At 36.9% G+C, this 27,375-nt stretch overlaps 1 protein-coding gene across 1 annotated transcript in view; it reads left to right on the forward strand.

Annotated features, from left to right (window-relative positions):
- Window positions 1–24,359, forward strand: part of PAH (phenylalanine hydroxylase) — a 69,681-nt gene extending 45,322 nt beyond the window's left edge. The window contains exons 6-13 of the mRNA XM_044678777.1: window positions 4,475–4,671; window positions 10,968–11,103; window positions 14,036–14,105; window positions 15,359–15,415; window positions 17,533–17,628; window positions 18,999–19,132; window positions 19,574–19,689; window positions 22,959–24,359. Coding sequence (XP_044534712.1) covers window positions 4,475–4,671; window positions 10,968–11,103; window positions 14,036–14,105; window positions 15,359–15,415; window positions 17,533–17,628; window positions 18,999–19,132; window positions 19,574–19,689; window positions 22,959–23,002 — 850 coding nt within the window. The 3' untranslated portion in view covers window positions 23,003–24,359. The remainder of the gene's footprint in view (window positions 1–4,474; window positions 4,672–10,967; window positions 11,104–14,035; window positions 14,106–15,358; window positions 15,416–17,532; window positions 17,629–18,998; window positions 19,133–19,573; window positions 19,690–22,958) is intronic.
- The last annotated feature ends 3,016 nt before the right edge of the window (window positions 24,360–27,375 follow it).

Consider the following 27,375-nt stretch of genomic DNA (forward strand, 5'->3'; position numbering starts at 1 on the left):
AAGGAAGGAAGGAAGGAAGGAAGGAAGGAAGGAAGGAAGGAAGGAAGGAAGGAAGGAAGGAAGGAAGGAAGGAAGGATATCATAGAATTCAATTTGCCTGACTCAAGAAAAATGATTCTCCATCCCTGAGATGGGAGCCTGTGACTGTTATATTGTACAGCTATTCAGCAGTCACTTTATATGAATCTCTTCCCAGAATTATAGCTGACCACTGTATGGCACTCTTGGATTATTTTAGATTACTTACTTAAATTCTTAGGAATGGGACAAACACATTCTCCTTCTCTCCCACTCTCCTCCACCTCAAATGATGTCATAGCTCAGAATGTGAGAGCTGAGGTCAGTGAGTACTGTTCCCTCTTTTTGTAGATACAGAAGATGCCATCATATCACACCCCACCCTGAACACACTGTAGTCTGCTCAGAGCCCAAGGGAATTTCTCCTGTGACCATATTGCCATGCTGAAATAAACTGAGGCTTATCTTGTCTAGAGCTGGTGTTCCCACTTTTAGAAGAGGGCTGAAAACTTGACAAATACTATCTCTGCTTAGAGAATCAACTCATTCTTATTTTTAAATTAACTTTTAAGTGCTATTTTTCATATTATTTTCTTTTTAAATTTTGAATTCTAGACTCTCTCCCACCAATCCCTCCCCCATTCATTGAGAAGGCAAACAATGTACTAATTATATATGTGAAATCAAGCAAATCATATTTCCATATTAATCATATTGCAAAAAATGGAAAAAATAAAAAAGTAAGATACATATACTTCAATTTTCACTCAAAGTTCATCAGTGCTCTCTCTAGAGGTGGAGAGCATATTTTCATCATTTTTATTTATCTTTCTCTCTCTTTTTTTTTGGGGGGGGAATATAAAAGAAGCTATTTATTTACCTAAATTCATTCATTCATTCATTCATTCATTCAATTGTTTATTTATTTATTTATTTTATAATCTTTTTCCATGGTTACATGATTCATATTCTTTCTCTCTCCTCCCTTCCCCCTCCCATAGCCAACGAGCCATTCAACTGGGTTTTACATGTATCATTGATCAAGACCTATTTCCATATTATTAATATTTGCAATAGAGTCTACATCCCCAATCATATCCCCATTGAACCATGTGATCAAGGATATGTTTATTCTTCTGTGTTTCTACTCCTACAGTTCTTTCTCTGGATATGGATGGCATTTTTTCTCATAAGTCCCTCAGAAATATCCTGGATCATTGCATTATTGCTAGTAAAGAAGTCTATTACATTTGATTATGTCACAGTTGTAACATGAATGATCTTAAGTGGGGTGAAACTGCCTCACAGAATTCCACAGTACCCCCCAGAACTCCAGGAGAGGGGGAAGTTGAGGCAGTTAAGAATATGGGTATAAAAAGCAGGATACCCAGCTTGGTAAGGACACTTTTTGGGGACACTTTGGGAATCAGAGTGTCTGGGAAAAGGGTAGGATTGCTTCTCTTTTTGTTAGCTCATCTCTGACCTCAAGGAGCAGAGTGTTTCTTTGCTGTTACTCCATACAGACTAAACCTCACCTGCAGTATCTCAGTTAATCTCTAATCAATATAAATCTATAATCAAGATTACTTTCACCATCTTAAACTTGATAACATTAGATTAAGAGAAAGTCAGTTTGTGAGGGAGTTAGAAGTATTAGTTATTCAAAGGCATATCTAACAAGTTTCCTGAAGATATTAGGTAGCTTTCTTTACCCTCAATCCTAGAATTTCCCCTTCCTTCCCTGTTTTCCTGAAATTAAAAATCCCCCCTTGTTAAATTTGTGAGCCAGTGTGAAGTTATATTTTAGGCTTTACCAACCGATCTCATACATTACCTAGGCCAAATCTTCCTCCAGGCAAGCACTGAGTATATCTGTTATCCAGAGGGCAAGACTGCTATTTGAAGACATCCTGAATTTTTATCTACCTTAGGTTTTGGGGACTAATCTTTTAACAGTGAAAGTTGCTAATCTCTGTGGGATTATTTCTTATCTGTCAACCAATTTAGCCCTGGGATGGCCAAGTCAAAATAGCCCCAATTCCTTGATCTTGAAGGGGTTTCTGTTACAAACGTTATTCAGGGGCTGTAACTGCCTTAGGAGGAGGAAGAAAAAGAATTCTATCCACTCATTCCCCTCCCCCAGTTAGTACAGCCAGCTTGATCTTTTGCTATGACTCCATTACCAATCATTGCCAACCTGTCCCATCCTTACAGAGTGATAATTGTCTGTGTATAACGTTCTTCTGGCTCTGCTCCTTTCACTCTGCATTAATTCCTGGAGGTTGTTCCACTTCACATGGAACTCCTCCAGTTCATTATTCCTTTCAGCACAATAGTATTCCATCACCAACAGATACCACAGTTTGTTCAGCCATTCCCCAATTGAAAGACAGTGGCTCATTTTCTAATTTTTTTGCCAGCACAAAGAGCACAGCTATAAATATTGTTTAACAAGTCTTTTTCCTTATGATCTCTTTAGGGTACAGACCCAGCAGTGGTATGGTTGGATCAAAGGGCAAGCAGTCTTTTAAAGCCCTTTGGGCATAGTTCCAAAGTGTCTTCCAGTATGGTTGGATCAATTCACAACTCCACCAGCAGTGCATCAGTGTCCCAATTTTGCCACTTCCTCTCCAACATTTATTACTTTCCTTTGCTGTCATGTTATCCAGTCTGCTAGGTGTGAGATGGTACCTCAGAGTTGTTTTGATTTGCATTTCTCTAATTATAAAATATGTAGAACATTTTTTCATGCACTAATTGATAGTTTTTTTTATCTGAAAACTCTCTGTTCATGTCCCTTGACCATTTATCAATTGGGAAATGACTTGATTTTTTTGTACAACTGACTTAGTTCCTTATATATTTGAGAAATTAAACCTTTGTCAGAGGTTTTTGTTATAAATATTTTCCCCGATTTGTTGCTTTCCTTCTAATTTGGATGCATTGGTTTTGTTTATACAAAACCTTTTTAATTTAATGTAATCAAAATTATTTATTTTACATTTTGTGATATTCTTTATTTCTAGCTTGGTCTTAAATTCTATTCTTTCCCATAGATCTTACAGGTATACTATTCTATGTTCTCTCTCTCTTTTTATCCTGTTCCTCAAAAATCTGTCTTACTGCTGATCACTGCTTTTCCCAATCTGCCCTTCCTTATCATCCCCTCCCTCCTGTCTTATCCCATTCCCCCCTCTCTCCTTATTAGGTAAGATTAATTTCTATACACAACTGAATGCACACAAACATATACACATTTATTCTTATCTCTTTGAGTCAGTTTTGATGAGAGTAAGGTTCAAGCATTGTTACCCTATCATTTTCCCTTCCACTATAAAAACTCTTCCTTGTGTGACTCTTTTATATGAGACAATTTACCTCACTCTATCTTTTTTCCCCCTTTCTCCCAGTACATCCCCTCTTTCTCACCCTTACATTTTTTTTTGGAGAAAATCCCAACATAATTGACTATGCTTATGTCCTCTGTCTATGCAGACTCCTTCTGATCACCCTAATGATGATAAAAACTTTCGGAGGGCAGCTGGGTAGCTCAGTGGAGTGAGAGTCAGGCCTAGAGACGGGAGGTCCTAGGTTCAAACCCGGTCTCAGCCACTTCCCAGCTATGTGACCCTGGGCAAGTCACTTGACCCCCCATTGCCCACCCTTACCAATCTTCCACCTATGAGACAATACACCGAAGTACAAGGGTTTAAAAAAAAAAAAGAAAAAAAAAAGGAAAAAAAAAACTTTCGGAGTTGTGTGTATCGTCTTCCCATGTAGGAATCATTCTTTTAAAAAAGAAATTGAACTGCTCAGATATAACTATGGAGAGATGATTATTGCTAGTATCCTTCCAAATTCTTTGTCAGAACATGGGCAGAGTCCCTAGATGGAAGCATCTTATGCTTAAAAGCACCTGTATAAGAAACTGCAGTGGGGTTTTTTTTTCACACTTTTAAAAAATCCCTACAACATCTCAGTGAAGCAACTATCACACATAGCAAGCATCATGGAGTGGACTAGTTACTAGTCTTAGAATCAGGAAGACTTGGGTTCAAATTATGCCTCAGACTCTTACTAGTTGTGTGACATTGGGCAAATTACTGAAAGTTTCAGTGCCCCAATTTCCTTATCTTAAAATGTGTTGGAGCTAGACTTAATAGCCTCTACAATTCCTTACAACTCCAAATGTGTGGTCCTATGATGTCACCTTGGACTGATGGAAAGCATTAGCCTTAGATTTATGAAATCTTGGGTACAACTTCTCAGTTCATGGTTCTTCCATTTAGTAATGGTGTGATCTTGCACAAGTGACTTAACTTTTCTGGGACCCAGTTTCCCCATTAGATGGCCATTGGAATTCCTTGTAGGTCTTGGGTCTATTTTCTGATCATCTCCTGCTAAAATTATCTTTATCTTCAGACCTATTTCTATTTTTTCTACATCTTTATTACAGTGGACAACCAATCCCAAGAGTAGAGTACACTGAGGAAGAGAAGAAAACATGGGGCATGGTGTTCAAGACCTTGAAGTCTTTATATAAAACTCATGCCTGCTATGAACACAATCACATCTTCCCTCTTCTGGAAAAATATTGTGGTTTCCAAGAAGACAACATTCCACAGCTGGAGGATGTTTCTCAGTTTCTTCAAAGTAAGTTTACCTATTACCTTCTTCTGGGAAAGTAATTGCATTTGCATAATCTTTGTTGTTGGAATTACATGGTTATCTCTACCTCTGCTAGCCTCTCCATTCTCTATACTTGAGGGGCATGTGTGTATGTATGTGTATGTGTTTGTGTATAAAAGACAGAGATAGAGAAAAAAAGAGAGAGGAAATAAGACAGAGAGGAGAGAGAGAGTAGAGAGAAGTTAGAAAGAGAGAGAGAGAGAGGGAAAGAGAAGAAGAGAGAGGAAGAGGGAAAGGAAAAAGAAAGAGAAGTAAAGGTAGAAGAGAAAAGGAAAGAAGGAGGTAAAAGGATAAGAGAGAAAGGCAGAAGAGAGAGGAAAGAGGTATAGAGATGGGTAGAAGAGAGAAGTAGAAGAGAGAGAAGGAGAGAGAAGTAGAAGAGAGAGGAGAGAGAAAGTAGAGAGAAGTTGAAGAAAGAGAGAGAGAGAGAGAGAGAGAGAGAGAGAGAGAGAGAGAGAAAAGATCCTGTTGTACTAAGAGTGTTGGATAGGGAATCACTCAGCTCTGCTACTTATTAGCCATGTGGCTCTGGAAAGGTCATTTACACTTTCTTGATCTCAATAATTTCTTTTGTAAAATGAAAATTATATATTTATTCCATTTTCTCTATAAGGGGTTCCCACAGACTGAAGTAGATAATGCACATCTATAAGCAGCATCATGATTTCATAGATAGGCCACGAGTTTAGAGACAGGAAGATGCTTCCAAGCTTCCAAATGTGATCCTGGACATACAACTTCTCTGTATTTCCATTTCCTTAACTATAGAATAGGGCATTGGACTTGAAGACCTGTGCATGGCATCTCTTCTGGGTAGGTTGTTCAACTGCGTTCCCAGGGTCTGTTCATCTTCATAATATGATTCTAAATTACTAGGAATAATTCCAGTCATGTGAGTAGAGCCAGGTCCAATTGAAAAACATTGTTAAATTTTCGGTATGAACATTTATACCTTAAAAATCAGCAAAACCTAACAAATTACGGTTCATTTTATTGTTTTGTTGATTATCTAAATTTGAGAAAGTTTTAATAATGTAGATTAAACTTAAAAGTGGGTCCAGCATACATGTTCCCCCGCAGATAGTTGTTATACATTTGGGGTTTTCTTGGCAAAGATACTGAACTGGTCTGTCATTTCCTTTGCTAAATCATTTTTCAGATGAGGAAATTAATACAAATAGGGTTAAGTGACTAGCTCAGGATCACACAGCTAATGGGGTGTCTGAGCCTAGCTTAGAACTCATGATGAGTCTTCTTGATTCCAAACTCAGTGCTCTATCCATTGTGTCACCTAGCTGCCTTTTAGGGTCTAGCCACTTTTTTGCTTTATTGTACCAGTGATCCCATTTCTTGAAGATGCCTCTGGTTTCAAGTGAATGCTTCTTTGTATACATATTTGTCTGGGTTTTGTACTCCTTGTTTTGTCTTCTAAACCTGTAACATTATTCAACCTATCAATTAAGTTCCTTTTCCGATAGGTGAGAGGCAGGGATTGTTCTTCAAATTTGTTCATATTATTAATTAATCTTTGATTCATTTCATTTATTCTGTTATTTGTTACTGCAATCCAAATTTTCTTTATTTGGATATTATTGTAAAATTTTCTCCAAAATGTTCTTTAATATGTGTTCCTTTGAGAGTCTCCTTTTAATTACTTTAGTAAATTGTTTATATAATTCAATTTATGATTTAACTTATCCTTTGAGATACCATCAATCCTGTCCATAGATGTTTCAACCTTCATTACTGAGGAAGTTTTTTATCTCTTGGGTTTCTTATGTTACAAAATGTACCTTTTGTGTTGTTTTTAAGTTTTATTACTCATTCTAATTAGAAATGAAAATGGTAGAAGGAGTAGGACTAGCAAGTCTGAAGTGGGTGTAAGTGGGAGCTGTTAATACAGGGAAATATGCCAGATAGACAGCTCTGCTCAGGCTCAGAAATGTGAGTAGATCTAGGGGTCTCCTTTGGTCCATTTGGAAGAATAAAGGAGTGAGGGGAGAAGAAGAGAATCCTCTCAGCTCTGAGAAGTGAAGAATCTTCTCTAAGATAGGTATGAGGGGAGAGAAAATTATCCTAGAGCTTTCAACACCCTGTCAAGCACCCTTTCAATAAGATGAGGGAGTGAGGGTCTCATGGTTGAACAGTAGGAACTTTTCTATCTTTAGCATAGGGCAGATTTCAACAAAATAATTGGAAGGATAAACTCTTAAGGAAAAAATATAGCTACTTTGCCTTTTCCTAATTATATATAAATATAAAGTTGTGAATTTTATATTATGAAAACAAATGACATGATATTTTCTAATTTTAAAAGAAACAAAATTAGTGTTCAAATCACAAATTTCATGTTAATATTTGTAGAATATAGTCAAAACAATTTTTAGAATTGAGTCTGTATTAAGTGACTACATTAACAGAGTAAAGGATAAAATAAATGAATGAAGCTTTTTTTAAGGGTGAAAGAAAAACAATAGTATAGATAGAATGAAGTAAAAAAATAGAAAACTAAGAACAACAAAGAATAGAAAATTTAAAACCATAATAACTGATAAAAAAGAACCAAGAGATTTTAAAAACATATATCAATAAATGTGACAAAGCATTTACAAATGATATAAAGGTGAAACACAAATAAGCAAAATTACAACAAAGAAAATATCACAACAAAGATGAAAGAAATAGAGAATATTTTTAGATTGATATTTTATTAAATCTGTAAATTAATACACATTCACAATGAATGCATGGTTAAAAGATATTAAAGGACAATTAAAAAAAGAAACACAAATTGTCAATAATTTTTTCAAAAAAGCCTCAACCTCACTAAGGCTCAAAGAAATACAAATTAAAACAAATTTGAGGTACCACCTGACATCCTTCAAATTTTCAAAAAATGATGAAAAGCAATGAAACTCACAATTTAGTGGGATTGCAGAAAAAAGGCTTCTTTCTTTATTGTTGATATAAAATTGTTGAACTGAGTATCAGTAGAGAGGAATTGAGCAATACAAAAAGGTTATAAAAATAAGCGTTCTCTTTGGTTCAATAATTCCATTTTTTTAGGAACATAACATGAAAGTGTTATTAAAAACACACACACAAACCTGCTCAGTGGTTTTTCAATACTTATTCATATCTGAAAAAACATGGAAGCAACCATAATGCTCATCAACAAAGGAAGTTAAGTTGGGATCACAATCTCGTTATAGAAATGTGGATAATATGAAGACACAGGAAAAGGCCTTTATGAAATCATGCAAAGAAAAATATAGACAAGACTACCCCTCCAGACTTCTTTTAGAAATATTAATAAAGCATTAAACATTACCCACTCTGGTCTTCTATCAATTCCAAAACAATGTCTTGCTCTTTTCTCTTTAAGTTTCTTAATCTTAATTGTGTTAAAACTGATTAAGATATTACTTCCATACAAAAAAATGGAACAAGAACAGAATATACACCCACACCGACATGTATACACACTCTCACACACATGCCCTCATACACACACACACACACACATATATATATATATTTACACTCACATACATATACTGAATATATTATTGCAAAAAGGAAGACACAGAAGACACAATCAGGGATTCCTGATGGAAGTCTAGAAGGATTGCCTAAAAAAGTTGTTATGATGTTTTTAGCTTAGAAATTCATTTATTTGAGTGTAAAAACTTATAAAACAAGTTTGTTTTTATAAAGAATTCAGTAAGATAATAAATCTATTAAAGAAGAAAAATATCAGTATGACACACACTGGGAAAGGCTCCCTAATCTCAAAATATATCTCTAATCAGAAATTCTATTATTATTCCTTAATTTGTTTCGTTTGAGGCACTGTTTCCTGCTAAAAGATGAATGTCAGAACAGGTAAATAAGTGGGAAGATCATAAGATTTGGAATCGTAGGATCTGGGTTCAAATCATATCTCTGCCACTTGCTCTTTCTATGAACTTGAGCCAATTATTTAATCTGAGTCCCATTTTCTTTCATCTGTAATATGAGTATGATAATACTTAAATATATGCATATATATGTCCATGTATATCTCTATATCTATAATCATATCAATCACTCTAACTAGCTAGCTATCTCTATGTATCTATGTTTCTTCTCTATCTATGTATCTTTGCATTTATCGATCTATCTATCTGTCTATCCATCCATCTTATCTATCTATCTATCTATCTATCTATCTATCTATCTATCTATCTATCTATCTATCTATCTATCTATCTATCTATCCATCCATCCATCCATCCATCCATCCATCTATCTATCTATCTAGCTAGCTAGCTAGCTAGCTATCCATCCACCCATCCATTCATCTCTCTCTCTCTCCCTCTCTCCTTGGAGAACGAAATAGAAAATGACTCCAGAATCTCTACCAAGAAAACCTCAGATAGGATCACAAAGACTCGCAGGAATGAAATGAATGAACAGCAACCAACTGCACATACCACCATATATATACACACATGCATACATATGGATGTATATGGTGGTATCCATAGACCACCTTTCTAACAGAGTTGTATTGAGTATGGTTCTTTTTTTAATTCAAAGATATTTTACTTTCTCAATTTCATATAATATTTTTCAACATACTTTTTCCAAAACTATAAGATCCAAATGATCTCCTTCCTTCCCCCAATTCATTGATAGTCAGCAATTTGATCTGGGCCATACATATATTATTATGCAAAACCCATTTCCATATTGGTCATTGTTGTAAGAGCATACTTATACAAAACCAAAACCCCCAAATAAAACTGTAAATAAACCAGTGTGAAAGATAGTCTGCTTTGATCTGCATCCAAGCCCAACTGTTCTTTCTCTGGAAATGGAGAGCATTCTCTGTCATAAGTCCTTCAGAATTGTTCCAGATCATTGTATTCCTGAGAGTAGTCAAGTCTTTCATAGCCAATCACTGTACACTATCGCTGTTATTCTATACAATGTTCTCCTGTTTCTACTTAATTTGCTCTGCATTAATTTGAGGATGGTTCTTAATAAATCTTGAGAGGGAGCAACCCTGAAGTACTGTAGAAAGAACAGTGACTTGGGAATAGGATTTAGCTTCAAATTCTGTTTCCCTCATTATCTCTATGGCCTTAGACAAGTCACTTAATTGCTCAGGTTTTCAATTTCCTTATCTGCAATTTCCTTATCTGCAAAATGAGGACTTTAGACTCCTTGAACTCTAGGGAAAATCCTATAATAGTATAACTTTTGAAGTTTAAATTTTTTCATTAATACTTAAAATTTTAAGGTATTATTTATTTATTGTTTATTAAGTATTTTAAAGTATTTCAGTAGCTTGTTATTTGTACAGTATTTATAGCCACTAATTATTAATAAATAATATGATTTTGATGATTTTCCTCATTTGTTACATAACATGTTTGTATTAGATAATGTCAAAGTTTCCTTTCACTTCTCAATTCATGAAATTGTGACTTTAAGTGATTATCTATTAGTAAATCAGATTAGCACATTAGTTTGAATGAATTAGGGGAGCTAGGTGGCACAGTGGATAGAGAGATAAGCCTGGAATCAGTAAAATCTGAGTTCAAATCTGGTTTCAGACACTTAATAGCTATGTGACCCTGGGTAAATCACTTCATCCTGTTTATCTCAGGTTCTTCATCTATAAAATGAATTGGAGAAGGAAATGACAAACCACACCAGTATCTTTGCAAGAAAACCCTAAAAGGGTTAAGAAGAATCAGGCACACCTGAAAAACAACTAAACAAATGAATTATTCAGATCTTTGTTAATTTAACAATGGTGTGAAGGTTCAAAGCTCAGTTTCCACTGGAGTAAAATGAGGAGGACTATCTGAATAACACCTAAGGTTCCTTCCAAATCCACTTCTATGACTTTATATGGACATTTGGTTATAGTAATTCAAAGTTTTCAGTAGAGGTACCATTTTGGAAAGGCTGTCTTGGTTGAGAGTCCCAAGTAGTCAAGCAGGGCATACATGTGTGTGTGTGTGTGTGTGTGTGTGTGTGTGTGTATTTTTTTTAAACCAGGATTTTACTTATTTATTAATTTGGTCTAAGTGGGTCAGTTGTTAAGTCATTAAAAATGTATATATACCCAGAGAAAAAATTCCTTTGCTTAATATTTTTTTTTCTTGTGTGGGCTCTGACTTTGATCTATAAGAGTCACAGCCTGTAAGAAACTTCTTTGACCAGCCTTGTTTTCTTTGTCTACTTTTCATTTCTGACTTCTGAAGGCTGTACTGGATTTCGCCTCCGACCTGTGGCTGGCCTGCTCTCCTCTAGGGACTTCCTGGGCGGCCTGGCATTCAGGGTATTCCACTGCACACAGTACATCAGACATGGATCTAAGCCGATGTACACACCAGAACCGTGAGTAGTCCATGGAGACAGGGTGAGGCAATAGGCTGAGACCATTAAACAGAAGTACTGTCACTGAACTGGGAGTTCCTGCCTTTGATTTCTATTCTTGTTGCTGTTGTTTCATCATTATTATCTTACAATCATTTTTGGAGATATCTTCCCCCCCTCACCCACTCTCCCAACAACAACAAAATAGTTAAGTAAAAAAAAAAACAACTTTTTGTTTTTTTGGTCAATTAGTCATGTCCAACTCTTCGGGACCCCATTTGGGTTTTTCTTGGCAAAGATACAGGAGTGCTTTGCTATTTCCTACTTCATCTCATTTTATAAATGAGGAAACTGAGGCAAATGGGATTAAGTGATTTACCCAGAGTCACGCTGTTTAAGGCTGGATTTAAAATCAAATCCTCCAGACTCCAGGGCCACCTATCTCTCTACTGTACCACCTGGCTGCCCCCTCTTGCAGTGCATTCAATATTCTGCCTTGGTAGATTCCTCTCTCTAGACCAAGAGGAAAGAGGTGCATTTCATTATCTTTTTTGCTGGAACTAATTTTTTTTACAATTACAATTAGAGTTTGGCTTCCTTTTAGTTTTTTTTTCACTTTTTAAAAATTGTAGTCACTGTATAATAGTTTTCTCCAATGGTTTCAAGATGGTTCTGGTCAGTGCCTTTGAAACTTGGACTCAGATGTGTAGGACTCTGAGAGATAGGCTGGGTGACTCTGGGTAGGTCACAATTCTTCAGATCTCTAGGAAACTTCTACCATTCTGAGTTGCTGAGAAAGTGCTAATTTTAATTGGTAGAAGGAATTTGAGATATTTGTAAAGAATTTAGCACAGGACCTGGCACATAGAAGGCACTTAATAAGTTTTTTCTTTCCTCCCTCTCCATGCCAATGATATCTAGTAACTTCTTGTATTTAACAGACTATAAAACAGAAGTACTTTGTACTCGCCAGGTGATGTGAGTGTCAACCAAAGTAGTAGGCATGAGAAAGGCTATTTTCTTTTTCTTTTCATTTTTTTTAACTTTTACTTTCTGCCTCAGCATCAGTTCTAATATAGCAAGAGTTAGGCAATTGAGGTTAACTGACCTGCACAGAGTCATACTGCTAGGAAGCATCTGAGACCAGCTTTGAACCCAGGGCTTCCCAATTCCAGCCTGAAGCTCTATCCACTATGCTATCTAGTTTCCTCAGAAAGACTATTTTCTACTAATTTTTAAGTTTTCATTTGATTCAGAGAAGTTCTAGAAGAAAAAAGAACAGATAAAATTTCAGACTCGGAGTCAGGAAGATCTATGTTCAATTCATGCCTTTGATGCTTTATTAGAAATCTAATTTTAGGCAAATGACTTTGACTCTCTGAGTCTAAGGCAACTGCCTAAGTTTAAGTGTGTTCCTATCTGCAGATCTTCCTTGGTTCTTTACCAAGGCAATCCCAGACCATTATTGCACTGATTCTGAGATGGACCCAGGTAATTTTATTATCAAGGAAAGAAAAAGTCAGTTAACAAGCATTTATTGAAGCTAACTAAGTGAAAGACACTGCCAAGTACTAGAGGTACAAAGAAAATCATTCCTACCCAAGGAGGCTCACATTCCAAAGGGGATGACAACATGCAGAAAACTATGTACATATGAGAAATGCACGCGGTGTACAGAAGGTAATCTCAGAAGGAAGGAGCTCTTTCCCTTACTCTGTTCATTTCCTTAGCTTCAGCTACTACAGAATGTCATTGAACCCATTAGGACTTAGCGCCACAGCTGACCCAACCTGCATCTGCATGCTCTTATTATATATTTGGCATGGCCATGATTTGGTGCCAGTTGAACTTCCTTTATGGGGTAAGGCAGAATGGAACTTTGGAGTTGACCCACCACTGCCATAATTCTGGGAGTAGAGTGTTTACTGGATTTAGAGATAAAAGATCTGGATTCAAATGCTGATACTGCTATTTATTTTCTGTGTAAGTTTGAACAAGTCATTTCTTTTCTATGAACTCTAATTTTCTCATCTATAAAATGAGGGAATTGGACCAGATGGTTTCTGAGGTTCTAAATCCTTTGAGCCTTTAGAAATTAAATCTCAGAATCTCAATTTCTATACCTTTCTTCAATGTGTAGCACCTTACAGTCTTTAATATTTGAAAAGCCCTGAGCAGAGGGTCTGGTGCCTAGCAGGCCACTAATAGATGTTTGTTTTCTTCTCCCTTTGGCCTCCTTCCCTTAAATGTCAGAAGGACTAATAGGGAATTATACTCCCTATACCCAACTGTCACCATACTCCCTGCTTCACTATATCTTACCAGCAAGCCCTCTTTTTCTTTAGGAGTTTGGGCTTCAATAATTTTTTTTCAGCTTTCTTCTTGACCCATGTGAAGGCTATGAATGAAGCAACATTTTTTTATTCTTTTAACTTTTTATTTATTTTATGTTTTATATTTATTTTAAAATTTTTTGAATTCCAAATTTTCTCTCTTCTTCTCTCTTCTCTCCCACTCATTGAGCAGGTAAGCAATGTTACATCAATTATACATGTGAAAATCATGCAAAACATATTTTCCATGTTGCAAAAAATAACAAATAAAAAGCAAGAAACATAAAGAAAGCAAAAAAAGTATGCTTCCATTTGTACTCAGACCCCATCAGTTTTCTCTCTGAGGTAGATGGTATTTTTCATCATGGGTCTTTTAGAATTGTCTTGGATCACCATCTTGGTCTAAGTAGTTCAGTCTTTCACAGTTGATCATTGTATGTTATTGCTGTCACTGTGCACAATGTTCTCCTGGTTCTTTTCACTTCACTTTGCATCAGTTCTATAAGAACTAATAGGAAAAGTATAGAAATTGAGATTCTGAGATTTAACTTCTTCTCATGTTTTTCTGAAACCATCCTGCTCATTAATGACACATAAATAACTTCTGTGCTTTCTTTCAGTGATATCTGCCATGAACTATTAGGGCATGTTCCATTGTTTTCTGATCGAAGTTTTGCTCAATTTTCCCAGGTGAGGGAAGAGATTTTTGCATTCATTCAATAAGCATTTTCTGAGTGCCCATATAATGCACTGTACTAGATGCTATGTATACGATAAACATAAATAAGACAGTCTCTGCCTTCAAGGAGTTTGCAATCTAGTAGGTGAGAGATTTGTCTGCATGAAAATATAGTACTTTGATATATGAATTCTTAACTCTGTGTGTGTATGTGTATGATAGACCTTTGCCAGTCTCATAAAAATATAGACTCCTTGGAATAATGGGGTCTTTGTTTTAAAGACTGAGTCTCTCTATATGTGTCTGGAACATGATGGGCACCTTATAAATCATTATTCCTTTCTCATTCTCTTCTGTATCTTGCCTTGTATGGAAGGAAGTCCAGGAACTACTTGCCAGTATCATTCTGTTCCACATAAGGACTTTGACACCTTTTCATTTCCAAACTGGGCCAGTTCACCCCTCCAATCTAGTACCCTCACTCCCATTCTCTCTTCTGAGACACTCACCATATAGATGCCACATTTAATGTAGACACCTAATTGGTGTAGCCTATTATACTTTAGAACTTGTGAGTCAAGAAATCCAAAGCCTTAGACTCCTTAGTACCTAACACCACCAGACCAGGTCAGAATAACATTCTTAAATGCATAAAATAAAATACATAGAATTACAAAGAAAACCAATTCTATTGAAATACAATTTCGTAAATAAATATATTTCTATTTTTGTCTTTCTATATATAAATAATATATGCCAAGTTTATAGACCCAGGTTTAGACCTTCTTTGAGCAAGGCAGATTGTAAGTACCATAAGAGATTTGGGGATGAAGTGCTGGGGGAAGGAGAGGCAAGAGAAATCATATCCAGGATTTTTTTTTGGAATGGGTGCCACGGAAGGTTTTATAAAAGAAGACGCTCTTGAGCTGGGACCTGAAGGATGGGTAGAATTTTGAGAGCTGAGTGGCACAGTCACACTCATGCTTTAGGAGGAGCCATTTGGCAGCTGTATCAAGGAGGAGAATAGAGAATGGATTTGGGAAGATAAGAAGACTGTGACAAAAGTCCAGGGGAGAGGTGATGGGAGAGGTGATGGGAGAGGGTGGTGTCTGGGTGAGTGGAAAGAAAGCACTTAACAGGAAGAAATGTGTTCTGTCGCCTCCTGTTGTATGCAGTTGTATACACTTTGCACACAATATGGACTTAGTAAACTGACGGATGGGCTTCTGGCATCTAACAACATACTTATTTTTTATTGTTCCAGGAAATTGGCCTGGCTTCTTTGGGTGCCCCTGATGAATACATTGAGAAACTTGCAACGGTAATATAGGCTTTATAGAGTCTTAGAAGGATCATTCTGGACTAGGAGATAATTAAAGCATCATTAGCAATAGTCCTTTGTCTGAACATTTGACAGTTTTGGAGAAGTCAGGGAGACTTCTAAGGATCAGCATGGTAGAAAGAGGCTAGTTGGCCCATTGGATTGAAAGCCAGCCTAGAGATGGGAGGTCCTGGGTTCAAATTTGGACTTAGAAAATTCCTAGCTGTGTAACTCTGGGCAAGTCACTTAACCCCCATTGCCTAGTGCTTACCAGTCTTCTGTCTTGGAACAATACACAGTATTGATTTTAAGATGGAAGGTAGGAGTTTTTAAAAAAGAATTAGCATAGTATAGTAGATAAAATACTGAAACTTGGAGTCAGGAATATCTTGGTTCAAATCCTACCTCTGACACTTGCTAACTTAGTCACTTAATCTTCCTGGGCCTCAGTTTCCCCACATGTAAAATAAAGATAACAATGGCACCTAATTCACAGGATTGTTATGAGGGTCAAATGAGATAAAATATGTAAAGCAAACACTAAAGTGCTTTTAAAAATGTTAGTTGTTATTAAGGATCATGGTGAAGGATAAATTTTGAAAATTTTGATGCCATTTTAATATTATGGTTTGAAAACTAATAGATTCCTTCCAAATGCTAGGAGTCAGGGAGCCTGGGTAAACTCTCATTAATGAGCAGTGTAATCTTGGGCAAATCAAGGAGGGATGGATTTGGATTAGGAAAAATTGTGTATCTGACTCTAACTCCCTATGGGACTTCAGAGAAGTTGCTTCATCTCTCCAGATCTGTTTCCACATCTGTAAAATTTGAAGGTTAAGCTAGATGGAGTCTACGGTTCTTTCTGGTTCTAGATCTCTGATCTTATAATTCAATCAACCAGGACATTTCCAATTTACTTTCTAGAACCATCTTCAACCACCAAATAGTTTTTATGGCTAAGGAGCCTTAATAGGTAAACTTTGATCTCAATCACATCTACCCTATGTGGATATTTACAAATTGAACCAAATAAACCAATTATAAGAGAGATCACAGGATTTTAGGTCTACCAAGTAGATGGGTCCTTACAAATCTTCTTCTATAAATTACCTCACCTCCCCGGGCCTTGGTTCTTCTTGCAAAAGAAGGTTAAGTACTTCTTGGAACTTGTCATCCAGTTCTTCTGAGTAGGAGTGGGACTACACAAAGCCTTCCTTAAGCCCAAACATGAGGTTATTTTATGATTATCCCATTCCATTTCTTCCTAGAAACCCTGGATCTCAGATTGCTAAAGATGGAAGGGATCAAAGGGGATAGCACTTCTAATTCCTTTATTTTATACATGAGAAAACTGAAATATAGGGCTATTAAGTGACTGACTCAGGGTGACACAACTATGATTTGCCAGAAGATTTGAATGAGGGGTGTTCTGGGAAGAGGTTTAATCTGAGGAGGGGGTAGTGTAAAGACACACTTGAGTTTATCATTTTCTCCATTACTGTCTAAAGTCTAGACAATCAATAGAAAAATAAGTTGAGGTTTAATTTCTCATCATTAATATTTTTTCAATCACTTACTTAAATCTAGAAAATTAACAGAAAAATAAATCAAGGTTTGATTCTGCATTATTAATATTTTCATAATCTCTTAAGTCTAGACAATCAACAAAAAATAAATCAAGGTTTGGTTACTTTATTATTAATGTTTTCTTAAATCTAGACAATCAATAAAATAATAAATCAAGACTCAATTCTGCATTATTAGTTCTGATTTTGATTCAGTCGTGAACCAAGCCCTGATTGGTATCATTTGCTGACTTCCAAGGTGTGAATGCTCATACCAAAATTTTATAAACCACTTCTATATGCCCATTTGAGTTAGCTTCAGGAAACCCCCTGCTTGAATTCAGATATTCCTGACCTCCACACTGCCTTTTAATCTTTTCTGACATGTTGCCTCTTAGAACCCTTCTGGTTAATATATAAAATATTTTTTTAAAATCAGTTGACACAGCAAACATGACTAGCATTATATGGATCATTCTGGCCCCATGAAATCCCCACTTTTGTGTGTGTATGAAGTGGTAGCAAATCTTCACTTAAGACTTTTCATTCCAGATCTATTGGTTTACGGTGGAGTTTGGCCTCTGCAAACAGGGGGATTCCATAAAGGCATATGGTGCTGGGCTCCTGTCTTCATTTGGAGAATTACAGGTGTGTAACTTGTGCCCCACAAGATCCAGTGACAGTCCCCAGACTCAAACATTTGGGGTTACTGTAGTAATTGGTCTTATTATATCTCTATTTACTTCTCCATTTATAGGACAGGGAGTGAGAGGGCAGTGTAGGATAGCAATAGAGAAGGGAAGGATGAATTCTCTTCTACCTATGTATGGCCTTGGGAAGTTGGAGGCTGTGTTAGCCTACCCTGGTTTGCAACCACTACACTCCCACCAAATTGACTAATTTGCTGTTTCCAGAGCTCAGTATTCCATCCTCCCCCTCTGTAATTTTCCATGGCTCATTGCCCATCCCTGGAATATGATCCTTGTACAGCACACTTCTTAGAATGCTTAGCTGAGGGTTTAAGAAGGCTTAGTTCAAATGCCACTTTCTATGGAAGGTCCTTCCTCATCCCCCCTAGTTTTTACAACACTCTTTACCTTCACTCTTCGATGGCTTTGTATACATTCATTAATTTATAGGTCATCTTTCCTAGTAGAATCAACAAAGCCACCAATGTATAAATAATGTTGGGATGGGTTCAAATGAGACTCAGATACTTCCTAGCTGTGTGAGCTGGGGCAAGTCGCTTAACCTGGATTGCCTAGTCCTTACCACTTTTCTCCTTTGGAATTGATACTTGGTTTTGGTTCTAAGTTAAAAATGAATTGCCTGTTATATGCAAAAGGTGATCCACAAAGGTAAAGATGAAATAGTCCCTGACCTCAGTGAACTCTATCCTCTTTGGGAAAACAACATGTACACCTAGAAAGAAATATAAAATATATACAAAATGAAAGGCACAATCATAAGAATCAGGCCATTCATCAACAAGCAATTATTAAGCAATGACTGTGTGTTGGACATGGCACAGAGCACTGGGAATACAAACACAAGCAGAAGGAAAGGCATTCCCTGCTTTCAAGAAGCTTATATTCTAATGACACATAAAAGGAAGTTGAAGACTATTTGGTGGAGTCAAAGGTATCTGGTGGGAAGGCATAGTAGAGAAAATCCATCCCACTTTCCAAAGGAAGCCTTTCCCCAGACCTCTCCCAACCCCAAAGACCTTGTAATATTTCCAAAGGGACAAATCATACTTGGGCTACAGCCGTCTCTTAAGCCTTGACTCTCACCCTATGGCCAGCTAGCCTTCCCTCTGAGAATATTTGGCATGTACTCTGTATATATCCTCCATGTACCAATTGCTTTATGTGTTTTCTTAGAATGTAAGGTCTTTGAGGTTACCCTTTCTGGGTATTTCCAGTGTTGACCAAAGTCTTTAGCACATAGTAAGCACTTAGTAAAGGTCTCTTGATGGACTATTAATTGTAAAAAAAAATTTAATTTCTGGCTTTCAGTACTGTTTGTCTGATAAACCTAAGCTTCTGCCCCTGGAGCTAGAAACAACAGCAGTCCAAGAGTACCCCGTCACCGAATTCCAGCCTGTATATTTTGTAGCTGAAAGCTTCAGTGATGCCAAAGAGAAAGTGAGGTAAGTCTGGTTTCTCACAATGTCAGTGAAAAGTTGGGGCTCTTAACCTTTTTTTTATCATAGCCCCCATTTTGGCAATCTAGTGAAACCTATGGACCTCTCCTCAGAGTGTTTGTTGCCTGCCTTCATAATGGAACAAAATACTAAATTTCAGTTAGAGGTTAATAAAAACCAAGATGCATTTTTTCCACATCCAAGTTTACAGACCATTTGAAATCTGCTCCTAGACCCCTCTGAAAGATCTGTGTGGACTCCCTAGATTTAGAACCCCTGGGAAAAATGGATCTTTTTTTCAAGGTGTGGGGCCATTGAGGGCAGCCATTGAGATGTTGTGACAGCACATAATAAACACTGGAAAGAATTTTCTCTGCTAATTATTTTTAAAAGAAATGCTTTCAGTCAAATTTTGGCCTTCACCCAAGTTTCTGTTTTTGCTTCCAGGGCTTTTGCCTCAACAATTCCTCGACCCTTCTCAGTGCGTTATGACCCGTATACCCAAAGGATTGAGGTTCTGGATAATACTAAACAGCTCAAAATTTTGGCTGACTCCATCAGCTGTAAGTAATGGCAATCTTGTGATTCTCTTTCCTCAGCTAGCAGCTGAAGGAGCAGATATGCGGTGAGGAGGTGGCAGGGTGGACGTTAGCCCTTTGTAGAACATTAAGAAAGATAGTGAAATTGGACTAAAGTGTTTGACTGAGAAGCAGATAGATGGTATCATGCGTTGAACTTTTATTCAAAAGGACCTGGGTTTGAAATCTCAGATTGTTATTAGCTGCATGATCTTAGGCAAGTCGCATTAACCCCTGGGTCTCAGTTTTCTCCTCTGGAAAATAAAGAATTTGAACCTGATCTCTACATTTCCTTCCAGTGTCAATCCATGATCACTTTGCTATCTCCCATCTAGCCTGGCTTTCACATACAATTTAAGCATCACATCATTCAGTCCAAGGACTCTTGTATTCATCCTGCTTTTTCTGTTACCCCATTGAAATCAACTCATGGAGAAGAACCATTAGGAAGTAGGCAATAGCTGGACTCTGAAGATGCTTTCCTGAAGGATTTCTTCTCTCTCTGACCCAACTTCCACTCCCTTACATAAAACTCACCAGGGAATTTGAATGACTTCTTGGTTCTCTGAATCAATGTTCAGTAAATGTGGATTCTTCCCTCAGGGTGAGGAAATCTCCCAAATTCTTAGCATCCTCATCTATCAATTAAAAGTCCCCTGATGTCCCTTCTAGTTATGAAACTATGATTCTGTGATCAGGTCAGTCAATCTCCCTAAGCCTCAGTTTCCTCATGTATAAAATGAATTTGCTGGACTAGATATGCTCTAAAGTCTCTGACAGCTTCAGCTCTATGATCTTATCATCTAGGACAACTCAGAAGAGGTCTCTATCACTTGCCAGATAGAACACAACAACAACAACAACAAAAACCAAGTGGATGACAAATGCCTATCATCTGGACTAAGAGATGTAATAGGATAGGCAGGTCCTTAAGTAACATAGCCTAGGCATGCACTGGAGAGAGATGATGAACTGGACCTAGAACTAAATAAGAGATGGAAATCAGGTTGAATTAAACTTGGGAAATTTGACTAGGATGGTAATGACCCTAGTTGCCCCCATATATATGAGGCATATCTATCTCAAAGAAACTAGCATCCTCTCATGATGCTGTGTGGCTCCAATTAGTAGAACACCAGATTCCCTGAAAAATCCAAATTGTAGGGGGGCCCAAGAGCAGTGGACAGATTTATGATGGATGTAAGTAGCTCTTAGTTAATTCCCATTTGGTAATAGGTGCTGGAAGTGATAGGAAAGTGATAGGAAAGATTTTTGTGATTTCATCTGTGTATAGAACTCCCTAAGTAAAAGAGAGATCAGCACCAGTTCTATAAATAAGAACACTTTGGTGGTGGTGGGGAGCTGGAAAATGGGGCTGTAAGACTAACTGATGTGCCTAGTGTCATAAGCCAGTATGTGTTAAAGATGCAGGTCCTGAACCCAGGACTGCTGTCTCTGATGCTAGATCTTTATCCTCTACAGCAGTGGTTCCCAAACTTTTTTGGCCTACCACCCCCTTTCCAGAAAAAATATTACTTATTGCCCCTGGAAATTAATTGTTTTAAATTTTAATAGCAATGAATAGGAAAGATAAATGCACCTGTAGCCATCACTGCTGACCCTGGATCACAGCAGCACCCACCAGGGGGCAGTAGCACCCACTTTGGGAATCACTGCACTACAGCATGCTGTCTCCCTCCTGTAAAAGATTTCATCTACAAAATATAGGAAGAGAAAAGGAAGTGTAAGGAGAAGGAGGGATAACAGATGTTGCTCTGGACCCTAGGTGAAGCTGTTCAGTTTGTTGAGTGGTTGTCTGTGGAGTATTTATGGGAAGACGTGGGCAAGAGTTATAACATCATAAGTCTAGACCTTAGTGGTCACCTGGTCCAACTCTCTGTTTTATAGAAGAGGAAACTGAGACCCAGAGAGGTTAAATGCTTGCCTATGGTCACATAAGCAGTCAACAGCAGAGATAAAATTTGAACATAAGTCCTTTGACTCCAAATAGAGCACCCTTCTCACTGGCTTAATTATACAAGTTGAAAACACATGAATGGGGTAAAATATGTAATGCATCCATTGACATATTGGAAAAATCATTTGAATGATGCTTCATACATATTTCAACATATGTTTGGATGTGTATCCTTCTGAGTTGACCCAAAAGTATATATATATATATATATATACTGGATATATATATGCAGGATAGACCATCTGGATTGACTGGAAGTTGGATCCATACTATAACAGGAAGAAAAAGGGTTGGATTGTTTATGGAAAACCATAAGAGTTCCTTTATTGATCCCATGTACTAACATTTATTAGTATGGTTGCATGTCAGTGAGACCTGGAACATCATTGCTTCCAAAGAACTAAAAATGAATATCCCAAAGAGGGCAATGAAGAGGCTCATGGTGGGTTGATCATGCCACAAAGTGAAGTCAACAAGCATTAATTAATCTTTAACTAAAGTAGAACTCTAAAGCAGAACAAGAGTAAAGGATGTCACCAAGGAATTCCATGACAAGAGAAGCAGTAGGCCATGGCAAGAGTGAAGAACAGTCAAAGTTCTACGTTGTTCTCCTTATAATGTCAAGAGAAATTTTAAAAAAGACATCCAGTATGTTAAGCAAAACCCTTTATTGAAGCATTTTGTAAGGAAATGGACAAGACAATATTGGGCAGACATGGAAGGTTTCTGATCATTGTTTTTTAAAAATCCTTACCTTTCATTTTAGAATCAATACTAAGTATTGAATCCAAGGCAGAAGAGTGGTAAGGGGTAGGCAACTGGCATTAAGTGACCTGCCCAAGGCCACACAATAAACTAGGAAGTGTCTGAATCCAAATTTGAACCCAGAACCTCCTAGTGTCTCTAGACCTGACTCTAGATCCGCTGAGCCACCTAGTTGCCCTTGAACATCATTTTTTGCAGGACCTCCTGTTTTGATGAGATAACAGCACCATATTTCAAAGTTAGATTTTAATTCTTCATGGTAGTGATGGCAAAGTCCTTTCAAACTCTAAAAACGTGTAGTTCTAAGACTCATTGAACCTTTGAGAAAGAAGGTAGCAAGGAAAGTGGAAGTCCAGCATGCTTCAGTTTACCAACTAGTAACCAGACTGAGCTCTTTTTTTAGAACAGTAGGTTGAAAGCCAATTCTATTGGCATGGAAATTGGTTATTGGACTGAGAGATTCTATAACTAACACCTTTTTTAACTTGCTGGTGGTATTTTTGCTTTGTAGGTGAATTTGGAATCCTCTGCAGTGCTCTTCAGAAAATAAAATGAAGATATGTACCAGATTTTGGAATATCAACTTGTTGCCAATGTGCATGGAAATCAGAGTATTCTTTATTGATGCTATCTAAAATATCAGAATTGTCAATTTTATAAGTAGTCAAAAACTAAACATGTTTCATTTAATTTTAAATGACTATATATTAGCTCACACATAGTTCTATCCTATTGGTCTTTCTTGAATCCTCTCTGATTGGAGAAAATCATTCAATTTTTATCCTATCTAGTTTTGACAGTGATCTCCCACACAAAAAAGTAAAGTCAATAATAAATTTAGGATAAATATTATTCAAAGTTGCAAAGAGTGACAGGTCCAGGATAAAATTCCACCTCTCACACTGAATAGTTGTGCAAGCTTGGAGAAGTCACTTCTCCCTCACCTTTTGGCTTTGGTTTCCCTGATCTTTTACATGAGGGATATGTTAAATATAATTTGATTCAGAACAATTTCATTAAGCATCTACCATTTTCCAGGTGTTGGAGATAAAAGGAAAACAAAACAGTCCTTCCCCTAAAGAAGCTTACAATTCAATGGGGGGAGGCATGACATAGGGGAGAGGTACTGATTCTGTGATTTCCCTATAAAGAGAAATCTCAGGTGAGAAAATGTCCTCTATCAATTCAGGCAAACATCTTTCCTGAAATGTATTGTTTAAGATATCAAGAGGATAAGAAATTTGATACAGATAATAAGTAAATAAAAAATATACACTGGATTTTAGGGAGAGGGAAGAGCACTAAAAAAAATGGGATTGAGAGAATCGGGAATACTTAGCTCCTCAGATCCTAAGTTTAGAACTGTCAGGGACCTTAGAGGTCACTTCATCTAATCTGCTCATTTTTACAGATGAAGAAACTAAATCCCAGAGAGATCAAGTTCGTTGCCCAAGGTTACAAAGGCATAAGTGGCAGAATTATGGATTTGAATCTAGGTCCTCTGATTCCAGAATCTGTGATCTTACCATTTCATCATACTGTCTCTCGAGTGTTGAGCTTCTTATTGTTATTGCATGGATCAATTGGCAAAAGCTATCTAAAGTTCTTTGCAAAACTTAAAATGCCATGGAAAGACAAACTACTTTTATTATTAGTTTATTATTAGTTTGTCACCTGATAATGCATTCCTGAAAGATTTGTCCTACTCAGCTGTGAAGATCACACACACAGCATCCATGTATGAGTGTGCATATGTATATATCCATGAGAATCAAACCTGCTGGCTCTGCATTAAATTCTAACCGGTACAATTTCCTACTTGAATAAACCACATTTCAAAATCATGCTTCCTTTACTCCAGAAGACAGTGAAGATACATTCAATAAATGATGTTACATGGAGTCCCCTGAAATAGCCTCACTCTCATTTCGTTGTCCTATTATCTATACTCCTATGGAAAGTAGTGAGACCTTCCCCTCATCGAGTATGATTTTCCAGTAAGAAATCAAAACATTCTTAGGGCCCTTCTGGTGTAAGTTAAATGTGCTTTTGTCCTAGACTATTTACAACTTGTAATGGGTGTAAAATAAGGCAGCTGGGCTTTTTCCCCTCTCTGCTTTCCATAGTGGTGGCAACCAAAGCATAAATCAGTTTCACCTTTGTTGGATATCCTAATGGTTTGGTTCTATTTTGCAAAAAATTCTTGATTCTGGGGCAACTGGGTGGCTCAGTGGATTAAGAGCCAGGCCTAGAGATGGGAGGTCCTGGGTTTGAATCTGACCTCAGACACGTCTTAACTGGGTGACCCTGGGCAAGTTACTTAATCCCCATTGCCTAGCCTTTACCACTCTTCTGCCTTGGAGCCAATACTTTGCTCCAGGATGGAAGGTAAGGATTTTTAAAAAAAAATCTTGATTCAAAATGTATACAGATCTACACAGATCTTCAAGCAGTTGCCTCCATCACACTGATAGAACCTAAAGACAGTCACCCAAGTGACCCAGAACCATTTAACCTAAAATTGCCTTTACTAAATAACATTATATCCTACATCGAAGAGTAGGATGTCCATGCTCCTACCCAATTTCCCATTTCCCCTCACTCTTTTTGTAGACCTGGGAGGCTGGCATTGGTTCTAGAGGTGAAGTTTAAGTTTGTCTCCTAAATATATACTTTTTTAAATTTATCTTCCAACTTTCAGTGCTAGAAAGGATCTGAGAGTTAATTCCTTCCATTCCTTCATTAGATGCATGAGTCCTTTTTACAACATTTTTTCAAAAACTTAATCAAGACCATATAAGTACATTGGGAATCAATGCCTTTTTTGTGCAGTTGGAAGAGGCTCGACTTTGAGACAGGCGAACTTGAGTTTGAATTCCATCTCTTATACTGTATGATCCTGGGAAAATCCATTAACATTTATGAAGCTCATGTTTTTTATCTACAGATAGAGAACCCCTGTGTAACCCATGTTTTATCTACAGAGTAAGACCCATGTGGGAAAAGTTGTTATGGGGTTCTAATGATTATATTTATAGAAATATCAGTCATGATAATTATAGATTTTAAGCTTCAGGTAGCTGTGCTATATAATTGAATCTTTATTTTTTGTTGTATATCATTTCATTAATAAATGATTTTTAGCCTTTCATTTAATATATTTTTGGTAACTGAAATGAAATAGTCTTTTACATGCATTTTTTATTTAAAATATTACACTCTGAATGAAATGTTTTCTCTGAATTTGTAATTTGTAATTTGTAACATTGGAAAGAATATCCATGTTGATGGGGTGAAAGGTTCTATTTTTGGCAGATAGATCACAGGAACATAGACTCAGAGGGATTTCTGAAGCCATCAAGTCCAATCTCCTAATTTTTACAGATAAGGAAGGTGAGACTAATGTACCATGAAGTGATTTGCCCAAAATCAAAGCAGAGTAAACACCAGTGCAGTATTTGAACCCAGGTCTTCTGACTTCAGAGTCAATGCTATTTCCATTGGAGCAGACAGTCTCATCCAAATTTTATGGATGTCTTTTAAATGGTCCCCAGTTCTTTTCCACTGTATGAAATTTGATTTGATTGCAATGTCTTAGATGAGTGTTCTTTGAGCAACAGAAGCAATCATTTTCTGGGTGCTCGATAATACTTTTTATAACAAAAAATGTATGAAATGATAAAGATTTCTATCTGCATGACATTAGCATTTATTGCTGATCAGGGAATTTAAACTATAATTTTTTTGATGTCTGTAGTTCATCCTGGTTGAAAAAAAATCATCTTAAAGGACAAAGGTTATGTTTTGTAAATAAACTATTTTCAAGAGAAAAGATATCAAGAAGAACTGACATCTTTTCTTTGTGTCCCTTCAAACCATTGAGAATGGCTTTTATAAAAAAGGAATTTTAAAATTTTATTTTTTTAAAAAAACATAGTCATTTATCACTATTACCTTTACCTATCCACATAACACACATGCTCAACACTCCTTTAATAGGGAAAAATACTTTTAAAAAGAGATGCACACAGTGACTTCATTCAATACCTACAATACCCCTCTGCCACTACCCCTTGCTTATCCTTGACGAGTGCGTCAATACCTGTTATGCCTGGAAGTCCTGAGTCCAAATCACAGGAGCACCAGAACCAAGAATGCCATAAAGAGTTAGCAAAAATAAGTCTCATTGAACATTATGGTGGAAGGGGAAGATTACATAAGGGGGAGCCTGCTTCTTGCAGCAAAAGAAAAGCTGGGCAAAGGACCCTCAGAATCAGCTATGGGAAATTTCAAGGCTCATAAGTTCAATCTCAAAATTTAATTGAGCCATATGCAGCAGTTCCTCTTAGGAATGCAACTCAGTGAGTCACATGGGTCACATTATCTATTGCTACAACTAAGTTAGTGCTGGTGGTCAGCAGGGTTCAGGCAATGGGCATAATTTATCTGAGAAAGTGTTGCATATTTTCCCTGGAAGAGTAGGTATTGTTCATCTTATCTGGTTGAACAGCTGTTGCATATAGATCTACTGGGCAGGTCCACAAAGGGGTCACTGCAAGAGTAAGAATTTTTTAAAAACCCTCACCTTCCATCTTAGAGTCAATGTTTTATTTTGGTTTCAAAGAAGAAGAGCAGTAAGGACTAAGGGGATTAAGTGACTTGCCCAGGGTCACACAGCTAGGAAGTGTCTGAGACCAGATTTGAATCCAGAACTTCCCATCTCCAGGCCTGGCTCTCCATCCATTGAGCCACCTTGCTGCCCCCAAAAGCAAAAATTTTAAATTTTAAATTAATTAATTTATTTTATAATATTTTTAAAAATAATTTAGTTAAGTTAAATTTTAAATTAAAAATTATTTTTGGCCTCAATCACTTCCTAGATATCTGACCCTTAACCCTTACTACTCTTCTGTTTTTGAACTGATACT

Source organism: Gracilinanus agilis, chromosome 5 (genome assembly GCF_016433145.1).
Source record: "Gracilinanus agilis isolate LMUSP501 chromosome 5, AgileGrace, whole genome shotgun sequence".
Classification (NCBI taxonomy): domain Eukaryota; kingdom Metazoa; phylum Chordata; class Mammalia; order Didelphimorphia; family Didelphidae; genus Gracilinanus; species Gracilinanus agilis.